Raw genomic sequence first — 16,855 nt, 5'->3', positions numbered from 1 at the left:
ATTGATGTAATTTTTATAAATCTTTTTATCTTCTCCATTTTTGGAGGTTTTGAGGAAATAAATAAATAAATAAAGGTTGGCCTTTGAAAAGCGTTTGTAACCGTTTATTACAAAATGCAAAAAAAAAAGTTTTTCAGACCCCCAAATCGGCCTAAAGTGTCCTATTTACAAAAAACTGTTACCATGGCAACGTGTTATATTATCATTTGAAATGTAATTTTCGTTTATTTGGACCCCAAGTCCCTACCATCCACAAAGTATTTTATTTTTTTTAATTTTTTTTTTTTACCGTGGCACGTATGTCAATATTATGTGAAAAGACCCTTAAAAGGGCATTTTTCACGTTTTGGGGAAAAAAGTCTAGTTTTGAGGTAGTACTGTCACAACAGGATACAATTGCCGAAGTTTTTCTCACTAGATATGAAAAGACCAATGTTGGCCCTAATCACAGAAGAAAGGAAAATTTTCTGAGACCCCTGGCAAGTTGACATTTTGGGGTCCAAAAATAGGGTAAAAATGTCGATTTTGCAAGTTCTAAAAACATACTGTAATGCATGATGAAAAAATAGCACAAGGGTGATATTTAAAGCAATAAAAAAATTAAGGAAGGCCAAGGATGATACTTTGTAGTGATATAAAAGGTTTTTCGAAATAGTTTTGCATTTTGGTGGGGTGGAGTTGTAAATATGAGCTAAAAACCAGTTTTTCAGACCCTAAAATCGGCCTAATTTGGACACAAAACAAAATGAGCCATAACCATGGCAACGGGCTATATATAGAATTAAAAATGCAATTTTGTGCACTTAAACCCCAAGGCCCCTCCACCCACAAAGTATTGATAAAATTCATTTTTTGACCGTGAGCAACTGTGTCAATTATTTACGTGAAATGACTTTTAAGGTGTCATTTTCAACTTTATTTGGGATGCCAATTCATTTGGTAATACTTGCAAGATCACAAAAAAATTTGATTTGGCATGAAGGTCAAGGTCAAGGTCAGAATTTACCAAAAATGCAATTTCGAATGTTTACAACATTTTTAGGCCTACCCATTTATGATTTATTTGTCATGTCTAAGGTGTCATTTCCAACTAAATTAGGGATGCCAATTCATTTGGTAATGCATGGGAGATCATTGCTTTGCCTCCGTTTTGACACTTAAGGAGTCATTATACAAAAAATTAAAGACCCATGGATGTTAAACCTAACCACCACTTTGACTATCAAGGGTCCAATTCGATAGAGCTGCTTAAGGGCCGTTTATGTGCTTACGCACGAGTTTCTACTTAATAGTGCTACACATGAAAATGCATGCTAACCTTTTGTTGCTAAAATACTGCACACAAATAATGAAATACCTGTGCAAGTCGATTGCGTACACGCTAGTTGGTTTAACCTCCTCAAAGTTTAACCTCCTCATCACGTGGGACTCACGTGGAACAGAAACACACCCCAAAAATGCGACGGAAAAAATGCGACGGAAAAAAAATGCGACAGGAAAAAAATGCGACGGAAACAAAAATGCGACGGAAACAAAATGCGACGGGAAGAAAAATGCGACGGGAAAAAAAATGCGACGGAAAAAAAAATGCGACGGGAAATAAAATGCGACGAAAAAAAAAGCGACGGGAAAAAAATGCGACGGTTAAAAAAAATTGGAATAAAGGTGGCACATATAGAACACCATATTCAATGAATGGAAAGCTTGCAAAAAATGTTGAATTTTGTTAAAACATCTGATTTTACGATTGATTGTTTTTTAACTAACATTCGGCAGACCACGCGGTTTGTTTATCAACAAAAGAAAGGTCTACAACAAATGCCCGTGCGCGGTGTTCCAATGTGTCCCTAATGCTTTAGAAGTGCTCAGTAATACGGAATTTTGCCGTAAAAGGCTCAAGAAAAGCGAAAACGGTAACTTATCGTCGAACATACACATTTCTAAATTTTTGTTTACTTAAGTAACTTTTTCTTGGATCAATGACAAAACGAATATATATAGCGGCTGTATCAGAAAAATAGATATCTGTGGTTTAACAGCTCACTGGCCAAGGTGATTAAGTGCACCTGGCTAAGTTATGTTTAAGTTACGTTATACGTTTAGTATATAAGACCCATTCATAAATACCTCAAACAGTTTCGCTATTCCTATTGGTGGAGAGCGCGTCACCTGGGTGTGTATAAATCTTTGTTTATGACCAGTAAAGAGTGTTGAAACATGGGCGTGACACGCGAGCTGGCACCTGTGCTTATATGACAGTTTTTTCAATCCTATTGGTCGAGAGCAATGGCTGAAACAGTTGTGCCACATCACGTGTTGACCAAGGTATTTATGAATCAAAGTGTGTTGAATCGGTTTTCAACTAGAGGTTTAAACCCGCCCGAGGCCTGGTTCTTGATAATTTTAGCTTGTCTTCGACTCGGTAAAATTATCAAGAACCAGGCCTCGTTGGGTTTAAACCACTAGTTGAAAACCTCTTCACCACACATTGATTCCCATACTCAACACTGACTCGTGGTCTGTTTCCTTCGGTTGCACCACCGAGTTGACAGTGTATTTTGGTTTACTGTATTTGGTTTACTGTATGTGGCCGGCTACGTTCAAGAAGAAACGTCTAAATAGTATTTTATTGTTTTAAGTTTCGATCCCTTCGGCGGGATGGCTGAACAGGCCAAATTATAGGCTATTGGAATCTATTTTAAGTTATGAGCATGCACTTTAGTAAGACCTGAACGACATTGAAAATGTATGTGTATTCCTTTTTTGCTCTGTTTAAATTTCTGTTTGACAGTTTTTTCCCTTCATTTAAGTGAAGCTTATGCTTAACCTGTCACGTATGGTAGAGTTGGGCCATAAGGAGAGTAGTCTTGGTTCAAGACTCTCCTGGATTTGTCACAAAAGGACGCGCTATCACCCCCAACGCGCTATCAACCGAGAACCGCTATCACATGAGAGTCATGGCACATTCGTTAAATCTCTCCCCCCCCCCCCCAAATCGGGGGGAAACATAATGCGCGCGCGTACGTTTCCCGCAGAGCCCGCCCCTTCATTTGGGGGAGATTTAACGAATGTGCCAAGACTCTCCTGTGATAGCAGTTCTCGGGTGATAGCGATTCGTGGTTGATAGCGCGTTCGGGGGTGATAGCGCGATCTCTTGTGACAAATCCAGGAGAGTCTTGAACCAAGACTATAAGGAGAGTTGAACCCCCCCCCCCCCCACTCAAAAAAAAAAAAAAAAAAAAAAAAACACACTTAATGGGATAGATCCCATTTAGTGGTTGAGTGATCATATGCCATCTGTTGGTAGTGTCTAACCATGGAGGAAGGAAGAGAAGGAGCTCGAACGACCCGCAAAACCGCAGAGTAACAAAAGAATACCCCGACAATGCCCCTGTCTGACCAGTGGAAAAAGATAGGAGACCTCCAGCTGGACGGCAGATTAGTGAGCAGGATTAAATCTCTTTGTACAGAAGGTGTGGTACCGCCAGACTGCGCCGTTGCCTACGTGTAAAGTTGAATCATTGGAGACAAGAATTGTGAATATAAACGTTTTTATTTACCGTTTGTGGTGTTTCACGGAAACATCATGGCATATTTTTACATTTTTGTGACTTTCCACTCACTAGCGCTGGTTCAAAGTTTGGGTATTAGCACACGAGGGTGTTTGGTATTCAATTGTGTTATTCAATTTGGTGGGCACAAGTGTGCACAATTTTTATCAGGTCTCAAAAAAGTTGTTTTTCTGTATTATATCCATATGACATACGACACCATAGTTGAGTGAAGAACCAAGTGCGCACGCGCAAACTCACATACGCCAGGTCGCCCATTGTCTGTATGAGGTATGTGGGTGATTACGAGGTGTTGTTAAACGACCGCGGTACCACAGGTTCGACTTTTGAAGTCCCTTCGTTTCGAGCTCCTTCTCTTCCTTCCTCCATGGTCTAACCAAACTTTCCTTTTGGCTACAATAGATAATGTGAGAGATAAGTGCTCAAAGTGGGAGTGACAATTAAAAAGATTAAAGATTAAAAAGATTTTATTGTCATGATAAAAAAACATGAAATTTGTCTTCCCTGTGTAAAGGAGACTATACAATACATACAAGAAAGGCATAGCAAAAATAGACAACAAGAATAGAATTACACATTACGGAAAAATATACAAATATAGAGATAAAATATGTGGCGAGCTTGTAAAAAGTACAACAAATGAGAGTGAACCAAATTATCTCGACCATCTACTGTTAAAAAGCTGAATTGCACTGGAAAGAAAAGAATCCTTAAACCTGTTGGTCTTTAAGCGTAGTTGCCGGATCCTGTCTGAGTGGTTTTGGATAATGTGAGGGTGCAGAGGGTGGCTGCTGGGGTCGCAAATGATCTTATTGATTTGGGAAATGATACAATCATTCATAATCTCCCGCATGCCTTTAACGTCAGCTCCAATAATCCTGCTAGCTCGTTTAGTAATACGTTGGAGCTTCTCAGAGTTAAATTGGGAGAGGGAATTAAACCAACAGACACAACAAAAGCTTAAAATAGATTGAATTGTACTCTGATAAAAAAGCTTAAGAATATTCGTGTTAACGTTAAACGATTTCAATTTCCTTAAAAAGTAAAGCCGTTGATTAGATCTTTTATACACATGGGTAGTATTTGCATTCCAGTTTAGTTTGCTATCAATAAATGTACCCAAACACTTCAACTCTTTGACAATCTCAACAGATTCTTCCTTGATTGTAACAGGTTCAATAGTGTTTGCAGTTTTACGGAAATCAAATACAATTTCTTTAGTTTTGTTTACATTCAGAACTAGATAATTGTTTTCGCACCAAACAATAAACTTAGTTATTTCATTTCTGTACCAAACCTCATCATTATTTGTAATGAGCCCTGTTAGGGCTGTGTCGTCTGCATATTTGGTAAGAACACACTTATTTTTATCTAATCGGAAGTAAACATCTAAATTCCACTAACAAGTTAATTTATTTTTGGAACTCCAGATGAGACCATTTCTATTACTTACATAATTAGCAATGAATATAGTGATAATGGGCCAGATAAATAAAAACTAGCATTTGCTTTTACTAGTCTTTTACTTTAATCCTTATAAATAAAAGTAAGCCTTAATATTGCTAGTAATTGGTCGAACTAGTAGGTAAAATCAATGCTTGAGGGACTCTTCTTATTGAGATGTAAATAAAACCGACATTTTAGTTAGTTACACAAGATACTGGGCCGTTATAAAGGCCAGCATTAACACAATGTCGATAAGTTTAAGATCAGGCATGAGAATTTGCTCAAATCTCTATAAATAACCTTTTACTGGAAAAACACCATTTACTGGAACGGATTAGTAAGTGGTCGGAGAAAAGCACAATAGCGGGGTATTCAGGAGTATAACAATAGAGGCATGGACTCACAGATCAATAGCGATTAACTGAAGTGCAGGCGGGGCAGTTTCCACTTAGTCAAGTTTTTTATGGCAACAGTGGCTATATGAGGAAACAGCCAGCCTCTCCACGCCAGAGCTCCAGAGATTGGTTCTTTTAGAGCAATTGAAGTACACAACAAATTTATAAGTAACATTTACAGTTGGATCATTCGGCCAAGGGAAAAATAACCCTTTAATACTGACGCGATACCGAGCCATATATGCAACACTGTTGTTTAAGTAAAATCTCAAGCTCCTCATGCAGTAGCTTGATAAGTAATTGCTAGTTTTTATTTATCTGGCCCAATGTGTCTAATATATAGCCTAAATATTGTTGTTGATTATGGTAATTTTAATTGGATCCAATTCGATTGTTATAAATCAAAATCAAGTCACAGCTCTCTTATAGGAGAGTTGAGCCAATGAGCATGGGGAGAGTTGCACATAGGAAATAGCCATGATAACATATAATTGTTCAGAATTCATTAAGAAAATTGTTGGGAATAGTTTTAAAATGCCAATTTGGATCAAAGTATTATAACAATTATGAGTACATTTCACTTTTACCATACATAAACCAATTTAAGAAAATCAATTTCTGATTTCCAAAGTCCCATTGATTGTTGTGGTGGTTCAACTTACCCAAATCATCATCATACCGTCCCAAATATCGTGGTAAGCGAGGTAGCCGTCGCAAAAAGTGGCAGATCAATGAATGTAATGATTTGAGCCAACATTTGAATCCAATCACAGTCATCTCGTCTCCCCGTCACTCTCCCAATAAAAGCAAGGCACCTAGATCAGCTGACATTAGTAAGTTGCGGCTTATATCAAGGCAAGATGCATCCAAAACAATTTTTTTTTCACTCAACGCTCGGTCCGTCGCCAACAAAGTAGACAGTTTCATTGATTTTGTTCTGAGCAACAATTTGGATATTGTAGCCATTACAGAAACCTGGATCAAACCAACTGATAACATCACCATCAATTCCGTTACGCCAAATGGTTACTCCTTTCTCCATGCACCTAGAATTAACAGGGCTGGTGGAGGGGTTGGAATCCTGTTTCGATCGGCTCTTGATGTAACTTTAAAAACTGAAATGACCATTTACCCATTTTTTGAGGCTATTCATGTCGTAATTACCTCCAATTCAAAATCAATCCGTCTGGTAAATGTCTACCGTCCTCCGAGTGTGCCGAATGTGACTTTTGGTCTAGTTCTGCACGATTTTGAGGGCATGGTTAATGATAATTTATTTTTTCATCTAAAATTCTTTTAGTTGATGATTATAATATACATATGGATAATTTAAATGATGCCAACACCATCCAGTTTAAGACTATATTACAATTTTATGGTCTTACTCAGCATATCTCAGGGTCAACACATATTCATGGGCATTTGCTTGACCTACTCATAACTCGTGAAAATGATACACTTGTTTCTGGTATTTATCTTCATCCTGGGTTATCTGATCACTTTGCTATTATGTCTCAATTATCACTTCAGAAACCACAACCCCCTAAAGTTACTATTACAACACGTAACCTTAAATCTATTGATGTTGATGTTTTCCGCAATGATCTGGTTGAGTTACTCTCTGACTTTGATATGACTTCTACCAATCTTGACTCTTGTGTGCAGAATTATGAGGATATCCTTAGTGGTCTTTTGAATAAGCATGCGCCAGCTCGGACTAGATCAGTTCGTATAAGACCTCATAGTCCTTGGTTTAATGTTGCTATACAGACTGCTAGAAAACTGCGCAGGGTTCATGAGAGAAAATGGAGGCACACAAGGCTAGAGATTGATAGACAGTTATATTGTAATCAAAGGAAAAAGGTTAATGAATTAATTAATGTCGCTAAAATTGAATATTACTCCTCTCAAATTACGGATTGTTCAGGCGATCAGAAAAAGTTATTTAAAGTCGTAAATGGGTTACTACATCAAGCCAAGAAAACGCCTGTCTTTCCCAGTAGTGTATCATATGCGGTTTTGGCTGATAGTTTTTCTCGCTATTTCAGTAACAAAATTCTTAATATTCGTAGTATTTTCCCTGTATCAACTAGCTCTACTATGTTGCAAACTAACCATTTACCTGTGTGTGCTCAGGTATCAAATATTTCCCGGTTTGCATCCGCTACTGTGTTTGAAGTCAAGAAGTTGATAAGAAGTTCTCCTTCTAAATCATGTGAACTAGACCCCATACCTACTGATCTTAAACAAAAGTGTATTGATGTTGCAGCACCTCGTATTACTACTATTGTGAACAAGTCTTTTGAGCAGGGTAGTTTCCCAGACAGTTTTAAGACAGCTTACATTCGTCCCCTTATCAAGAAGCCAGGTTTAGATGTTGAGACTTTGTCTAACTACCGACCGGTGTCTAATTTGAAGTTTATTGGCAAGACCATCGAGCGCATTGTTGCATCCAGATTGAATACTGTTATCTCTGACTCTGGCCTTGCTGATAAATTTCAGTCAGCATACAGGTGCAAGCATAGCACTGAATCGGCACTCTTGCGAGTGCAAAATGACATTCTATGTGCTATGGAAAACGGCCATATGACTGCCCTGATTCTGCTTGATTTGAGTGCGGCTTTTGACACTGTGGATCACACTATTTTGCTCAAGAGACTTCGTGATATTATTGGTTTACAAGGTAATGCCCTTAAATTGTGCCAATCCTAGTTGCAAAACAGACCACAACATGTTCGCATTGGCAATTCCACACCGGATCCAGTTGTTCATGATTTTTTCGGTCCCTCAGGGGTCAGTTCTTGGACCGCTGTGGTTTACAGTTTACACCTACCCAGTTCATAGCATCATCATGAAACACAATCTAAATTATCATGTATATGCTGATGACACTCAGTTATATTTCTCTTTTAAACCATCACAAATTTCTGCAGATGAGAGCATTAATCGTATTGAAACATGTGTTTCTGAAATTCGTGTTTGGATGCAGGACAACCTCCTTAAACTAAATGATCACAAGACAGAATTTCTTATACTCGGTTCACGGCAACAACTTTCTAAAATTACTATTCCCCACATTAATATTGGTGACTCCGAAGTCACCGCTGTTGCAAAAGCTCGAAATCTTGGTGTTGTATTCGACTCTTCCATGACACTTAGTTCACATATTTCTAGTATTTCACGCTGTACAACATTTCATATCCGTAATATAGGCAAAGTAAGGAAATATTTGACACAAAATGCAACTGAGCAGATAGTCCACTCTGTTGTAGTTTCTAGACTGGATATGTGCAATTCACTTCTATATGGCCTTCCTTGTACTCAAATTGAACGTCTTCAACGTATTCAAAACTATGCTGCTCGTGTTATTACCTTAACTAAAAAGTCCTGCCATATAACGCCGATTTTAAAAGAATTACACTGGTTACCAGTAAGCAGTAGGATTAAGTATAAACTTTTGCTTTTCGTGTATACATCGTTCACCAGTAATGCCCCTGCATATATTGATGATCTTCTCAGCACGTACAATCCCCCTCGAAAACTCAGGTCTTATAATTCTAGCCTCCTTATTGAGCCCATTTCCAAACATTCATGGGGAGATCGATCTTTTTCACATGCTGCCCCTCGTCTATGGAACAAACTGCCTGCACTAGTAAAATCATCCGTTTCTCTGACCCAATTTAAAAAACAACTAAAAACACATCTCTTCAAACAGGCATTTGATTCAATGGTTTAATTATTGTTTTTTTTTGTTACCTTTTAGGATGTTTTTTCTTAAATATTGCATTTGTATTATTGTATTCTATACCACATGTTCTAGATTTCTCTCAACTTAGGTTTACATTTAAATTTTTGTTGTTGTTATTGTATATTAATTAATGTTATTGTTTGTATTTTAGCGCCATGAGCACTTCTGTGGATTTGTGCGCTTTATAAAATTTCATGATTATTACTCTGGTGGCTCAACTTACCCACAGTCCGGGAGAGTTGAGCAATTTCATTTTCCAAGGATCCCCCATGGTTCAATTATTATGTTATACTAAAGTAAGTCAACACTATAAAGCTTCACTTAAAACATTTAGTTAGGGGATCCTACCTTTCATCTCTGCAGAATGGTGCAAAATGTAAAAAATGGCTCAACTCTCCCGCATCTCCCCTATGCTCAGTTAATGAAGTTTCCATTCACAGCCGTTTGTTAAACCTGAATAACCCTCTAGATAATTTGTTATTTTTATTTATTTTATTTTAAATCTTTAGACATACACAATAGTTACAAGTTGTATAGGGGCTGTCAAGGTTAAAACAAAAGTATAAAACTGTCATCAAAAGATGTGTAAAACCAGACCCCTGCCAACGATAAAAATATAATTATACAATATAAAAAGTTGATTGCACTGAAACATTTTAAAATCACACAAAAGAAATCATTAAAACACAAGCAAAACCAGACTATCGAAAACAAAAAACTACACTCACAACAAAACACCGCAGCGATAAGAGGAAGGGACAACAATAAAAAAAAAAAGAAAAAAAAAAAGAAGTTTCAGTTCCGGGTTTACGAGGTTTTGTGTATGCCCTAAATGATCCTGATATAAACTCACAGATCATCTAGTTGGGTAAATATTAAGTCAATAAAAATTAGACTCATGTTAACAGGAAATGTTTGAATGCCTATGTTAAATGTATAAATAAACATTAAATAAGTGTAGTTTGTGTGGTTTCACCCTGACACTGATGTGTGTGACTAGAAGATTATACTCAGTACTTTCCCCATTTTCTGTGAAAAAAAATCACAAGCATACTACTCGGGCGGAATTCGAACCAACGATCTTTTGAAAAACTAGAGCAGATTGATGTACATCAGATACCACCGAGATTGCCCGATAGCTAGAGGCAGTTCGAGTCCTTTGTTGTATCCACATGTACAACAAAGACTGAATTTAACTAGGGAACTAGTTTCACAAAACTAGGGAGAACTAAAGCATACAGTGCAAACACCTATCGGTACAAGGATAAAACCAAACTGTGGGCCTATGTTCTTGATCACCGATGCAAAATTAACCTATCGTTATGGTATCCGCTGCTAATACATAGAATTCGAACTGCCTCTAAAGCCCTTTTCACACTACAGGTATTTCCTGGGAAATTCCCGGGAAATTTTGGGCGATCTGTTCACACTACAAACAATTTCACGGGAAATAGCTTATTCCCGGGAAATAATTTACCCTGCTCAGGGGTAGGGGTAAAGGCGTTAAATGCAGGATAAAACGTTTTTCCCCGGGAAAAGCAGCAGTAAGAACGAAAGCGGGTTTAACTTACTCCACCTTTTGCTTCCACTGTAGATAAGACGTCATTTATCTCGTAAAGTCACAGAGGTCACAAATAGCGCGCCAAATAGTTATCGCAGTAACATGGGGTCTTTTTTGTTTTTCCTTCTGAAAGTGTCTGCATTTAAGTACAAAAAACAAATTAAATTACATCTGCATTTAAAAAAGAAATTATGAAGAAAAAAAAAATAGACCACATGAACGAAGTAAGAATAGGATAAATAGTTGTCGTGAGCAAGCTACCTTCTCGTACACACGCCATGTGTGTATTTTTTTATTTACTCCCGCCGTTGGTGTACTTGTGTTGTCCAGAGTCAGATTTGCGTTCTTCGATCGACATTGCTGTCTACTACCTAACCGTAAATATTTAAGTTCAATTTTTCTTTACTTTCTTACGATGGGTAGTTACCGATGAAGTGATGATGAAATTTTAAGACAAGATGTATTTTGGGCCAACGATGAAGTCACAAAAAAAGCTAGAAGTGACTACACTTTCTCAAAATTGGCTGACTGCCTGCGTGGTTCAGGATATGAACGAACCACTGTCCAATGCAGAGACAACTGACAAAACCTTGAAAAAAACCAAGGATTTTCCTGGAAATACCGGGAACAGGCAAAAATTGAGATTAATGCAGACACAAAACCTCTGGGTAAAACACGGACACAAAGAACCATTGAAATACAGTTTTCAAAAGAAAAACAAACTGTCGCAAGGGAGCTCCCTTTTGCTCTCGCTACCAGTGGCCGCTCTTCTTGGTAGACCAGATTGACCTTTCACCAATACCTCCGGCAAGTGCCATGAAACCCGTCAATCGTACGACAAGTTACATCCTATTGTTGTACTGCATGTCTTTAAAACACTGCCACACCATCGTCTTCTCCTGACAAGTCGTCGGCGACGTCTTCCCCGAACTGCAAGACTTCTTCTCCGCCGTACACACAAATATTGGTATCGTCGTCGTCGTCCTATGAGTCATGGCTGACCCTGTGTGACCCTGTTTATGATGTAGTTCCACTTCTGTCTATCCAGTGCAGATCGATAAGCAACGTTTATTGATAAGCCCGTGAGTTCTTTGATTCCGTCTGTCCAACGAAGTTTTTGACGGCCACGTCGGCGACTACCTGCAACACATCCTTGCATAAAGATCTTCTCAAGATTGTCCCCCGCTCTTCTGGATATGTGACCAAAGTACTGAAGCTTGTTTTTGTAAATTTTTGAGGACAAGGTAACGCTATCTTCTCCTATCAGGTTTCTATCAAAAACATTGGTTTTGTGTTCTTGCCATGATATTCTCAGCATTCTCCTCCAGCACCACATCTCAAAAGCGTTGATCCTGTGCCTGTCTGCTTTTCCCACAGCCCATGTTTCAGACCCATAGGTGGATATTGGTACAACAACATGCAAATACACGAATGTGCAACCATTTTTGGGTCGCACGTGGCAAGGGGGGGGGGGGGGTACTTTGCAGCCGACCGGCGCAGCGTAAACAACATCATGCAAGCGTGGCAACGTGGGAACGGACTTCCGCCCACAGACACTGTAGCTTCCGCACGGGCTTACCTGGTTGCCACATTTCCTGGGGTTTGATCGTAAATGTGAAACGACCGTGCATATTCCTGGGAAATAGTACTCCCGGGAGTTACCAAATTGGGATAGTGAAAAAGGTTGCTGGGGTGGCGGTGGGGTTAAAAAAACTTCCCATGAAGTGGCTCTGTAGTGTGATAAGGGCTGCCTCATCGGCAATATCGGTGGTCTTGTTGGTAAGACACTGTTTAGAGTGGCAAAGGTCGTGGGTTCTAATCCCAACTAAAGTCCTTTTCACACTATAGGTATTTCCCGGGAAGTTCCCGGGAAATGTTAGTCGATCTGTTCACACTACAAAACATTTCCCGGGAAATAACATTTTCCCGGGAAATAATTTACCCAGTTAAGGGGTAGGGTTAAAGGTGTTAACCCCGGGGAAAAACGTTTTTCCCGGAAAAAGCAGCTTGTGAGAACGAAAGCGGGTTTAACTTACCCCACCTTTTGTCAAAAATAGCGCGCCAAATAATTCGCGTGGTAACAATAGCCTTTTTTTGTTTTCTCCTTCTGAAAGTGTTTACGTTTAGGTACGAAAATAAAAGTGAATTACATCTGTAATTTACAAGTAAATATATGAATTAAAAAAATTGACCACGTGAATGGAATAGGAATAGAATAAATAGTTGGCGTGAACAAGCTTCCTTCTCGTACACACGCCATGTGTTTATGGTATTTCTTATTTACATGTACTTGGCCGTTGATGGACTTTTGTTGTCCAGAGTAAGATTTGAGTTCTTCTAATAGATGCTTAGATAAACACACGTGCAAAAGTCATGTAATTCTAAGACGTGACTGAGTTTGTACGCTGCAAAAAAGTTTTTTTTGCTGGCATTTTTCCGGCAATGCCGACCAGGTGTATTGCTGCGGGATGCAGCAAAACAACTAAAGATGGGGTCAGTCTTCATCTGTTTCCTGCAGATCCCAAGTATAGGCGGTTTGTGGGCTGCGAAAGTCAGATTAACTAGAGCAAAGTGGTCCGGTCCGACGTCTTTTTCAGCGCTGCAGCGAACACTTAGAGCCGTCGTGCTTCGAATCATGGATACACAACTCATTTGACATGACGAGAAGAGCCATTCTTAAACACGATGCCGTCCCAACAATTTTTCTGGCTAGTGGGAAGTCGAAGAAGGTATCTGAAAGACGTGACGAACTTACAGGAGCATTTGCTATACGCGAAAAAATTCGGGTAAGTTTGAACTTTGAGGGTATGTTTTTAGCTTTTGCCAAGTGACACGATTTTTTGTTGGTACCGCATGCGATTCACCGAGCGTGCAGGTCCTATGTGACCGTCCGCACATTATACAGCAGCCGCTGCTCCGTGGCCGTATTTCTATAATAATACGTAGGCAGACCCAAATCTTACAACCCATTTGGTCACTAAAAGGCGCATAGTTAAATAAAAATAGCAGCAATAGCTTTTGTAAAAACCACTAGGCGTTCAACATGTTCAAGTTTCAATGTACGTATGTGTGTAAAATCGTGTCTAAATTTGTTTTGATGTGCCATGTTCCCAGACGTAATGTACGGGGGCCCGACTACAAATTTTCTCTCCAAATATCGCGCCTTGAAATACGTCACGAACAGCGCCCTCTCGGGTCGGGGCCTACTCGTAAATTTGTAAATACAATCAAAACTAAGATTTTTAAACCTTAGTTAATTTTTTATTCACATTCCTCTCATAAAAACACATATTTTAGTGACAAAAGCTTTATTTAAAAAAAAATACCACTTCCAGGTGACTTTAAATAAATTACACAGTTTTATTGGCAAGAAGTAACTTTTAGCCATATGTTTTAAAATTAAACATGTAAAATAGGAAACTAAAAATTAACTGGTTTCGACTTAAACCAAAATATTTACACTTTTAGAGCCATGAATTTTGCAACTGTAACAAAAAGCATTAAAAAAAAGATGACGTGTTGATGGACGATTTAAATGCATATTGGTATTACAATGTAGTTACGTTTTCTCGGTCAATTTCGAAAAATGAGCAGCCAATTTAACCACCAGCCTATTCTTTTTCGCATGAAATCGAATGCTACTAAAAAAGGGTCATTCGATTTCGTTTTAAGACTAGTCAAATCTACTTTTACGTCATTCGATTTAACAAAATAATTATTCAATTTAACGATTCATCGAAGCTGCATTCAAATTCGCAGGAGTGTTTTTGAGGCGTGTGTTTAGTCATTCAATTTCATTTTGAGGCAGTCAATTCTGATATTTATGCAGTCTTAAAAACGCTTGGTTAACTTGTTGTTTCCTTATATTTGAATGTTGAAGGCATGCGGTTAATTTGTTGGCACTCTTGAACATAATATGCCGAGATGTCTGGCCCGCCAACAGATGGTTGGTTAATATTTACTAAAACCAACAACTGTAAAAACGTTTTTAAAAAAAACAAAACAAAAAAAAACATTCAAACACATTCAAATGTCAGGTCTTGGTCAGTTAACCATTGAAGGTCTTCCGAGAAAAATAAACAAGAACACAACCCTTATAAAGTCTACTGGAAACATAAAATAAAGAAAATAAGGTTCGCTCGATTTAAAAGTAAAGGTACGAAACGGTTTGCCTTATACAGTTTATCTGTCTATTTGTATTTCTTTAGTCGTACTTATTTGAATCCTCGGTGAGCGAAATTGATTGCCTCTTTATAAAATTAAAATTGATTAAATCAGCAAAATCTCTAGTCGAACCAGCTTTGCTAAATTGAATGATGATTGTTTGTCATGAAAAAGAATGAGTGTGCTAGGAACTTGAATGCCTCAAAACGAAATTGAATGACCGAATTCTGAATTTGAAACGCAGTAAAAACCGGAGAGGCAAAATAGCTTTAATTCGAACGCCTGAGAATTAAATTGGCTGCTCATTTGCCGAAGTTGACCGAGAAAACCTATAGTACACTGTATGTCTTAAAGGCATATCAAATAACTGCCAACCTAAAATTACCGGTATGTGCGTAAATCAGCAAATTGAGTGTATATTACGTTTTTAGTCCAGATTTCTAACATAACTATATAAATCTCTTTATTTTATGAAAAATTAGACCATACCTTTGATCATGCGATTCTAGAAGATTTCCTTCCGTCCAAACAAAGTGTCTTGGTGGTGGTTTAAGAATATTTATATCAAGTGTTGTCGACGCAACGGCAGTTGACAGTTTCAACAATCATCATAGTTGTTCGTCGTCACGTTTCTTGAAATGGGCAGAGTTGGTGCATTTGATATACAACGGCGAAATGCTGCTTACATTGCATGCGATAGGGAATGTTACCATAACATTACGTCAACGTCACGCACATCTAGTCTACTGCCTGTGATTGGTGATTTACTCGGCTTTATACTCAGTCACATTATCCCGGAAATACTGACGGTGGCTTCTATTTGCAAAATTTGATTATATTTTGTCTACAGAGCCAAGGCAAGTGGACGTGGTGCTGGCCGAAATACCAAACTACCCATCATTGTTTTATTGAGACCTGGTGGTACGTATACTGGCTCTTGTTATTTTGACATTTTTCAGTTAGGCAAACAAGCTGACGCTTAAAATTTGGTGGATAGGCATGATATAGATTTTCACGTTCAATTTCGGAAAATGATGAGCCAATCTAACCACCAGCCTTATTCTATTTCGCACGAAATCGAATGCTACTGAAAAAGGGTCATTCGATTTCTTTTTAAGACTAGTCAAGTCTACTTTTACGTCATTCGATTTAACAAAATAATCATTGGATTTAACCATTCATCGAGGCTGCATTCAAATTCGCAGGAGCTGTTTTGAGGCGTGTGTTTAGTCATTCAATTTAATTTTGGGGCAGTCAATTCTTGAATGTGCAACCTTAAAAAGAGCTTGGTTAACTTGTTGTTTCCTTACGAATGTTAAAGGCATGCGGTTCGTTTTTTGCACTCTTGAACATCATATGCCAAGATGTCTGGCATGCCAACAGATAAATCATGATGGTTGGCGAATATTTACCCCCCCCCCCCCAAAAAAAAAAAAAAAAAAAACCAAGGGGTCTCCCAAAAAAAGTAAAGCATAACAAAACTCATGGGGCCCCAGGTAAAGTCTACTGGAAACATAAAATAAAGATATAAGGTTCGCTCGATTTAAAAGTGAAGGAACAAAACAGTTGCCTTTTACAGTTTATCTGTTTATTCGTATTTCTTTAGTTGTATACTTATTTGAATCCTCGTTGAGCGAAAATGATTGCCTCTTTACGAAATTGAAAATGAATCAATCAGCAAAATCTCAAGTCGAACCAGCTTCGCTAAAACTGAATGATGATTGTGTGTCATGAAAAGAATGAGTGTGTTAGGAGCTTGAGTGCCTCAAAACGAAATTGAATAACCGAATTCTGAATTTGAAACGCAGTAAAAACCGGAGAGGCAAAGTACGCCAGGGTAAAGCCGGACCAGACTAAATTATTGAGTAAGACATATTTTTTCACGGTAGAAGAACTATCACCATTTTTAGGGCTAAGGAAGACCAGTGGAAGCAAAGACAGAAATAGTGATAGTTGTAGGGGTCATCCA

The 16,855-nt window shown here is 38.3% G+C and overlaps 2 protein-coding genes across 2 annotated transcripts in view; both read right to left on the bottom strand.

The window, feature by feature from the left end:
* The window catches only part of LOC139944885 (uncharacterized), a 175,711-nt gene extending 160,201 nt beyond the window's left edge, over positions 1-15,510 (bottom strand). The window contains exon 1 of the mRNA XM_071942035.1: positions 15,376-15,510. The gene's annotated coding sequence lies outside the window, so the exon portion shown is untranslated. The remainder of the gene's footprint in view (positions 1-15,375) is intronic.
* On the bottom strand, positions 11,714-12,058 carry LOC139945416 (uncharacterized). Its single transcript, XM_071942765.1, has one exon. It carries the CDS (start codon positions 12,056-12,058, stop codon positions 11,714-11,716), a length of 345 nt encoding a protein of 114 aa, XP_071798866.1.
* Positions 15,511-16,855: the final 1,345 nt, after the last annotated feature.

This window comes from Asterias amurensis, chromosome 12 (genome assembly GCF_032118995.1).
Source record: "Asterias amurensis chromosome 12, ASM3211899v1".
In the NCBI taxonomy this organism is placed as follows: domain Eukaryota; kingdom Metazoa; phylum Echinodermata; class Asteroidea; order Forcipulatida; family Asteriidae; genus Asterias; species Asterias amurensis.
This window is presented reverse-complemented; position numbering and strand designations above follow the sequence as displayed.

Bases quoted from the DNA above. Each gene is read 5' to 3' on its own strand.
- LOC139945416 (XM_071942765.1), bottom strand. From the start codon at position 12,058: ATGTGGTGCTGGAGGAGAATGCTGAGAATATCATGGCAAGAACACAAA.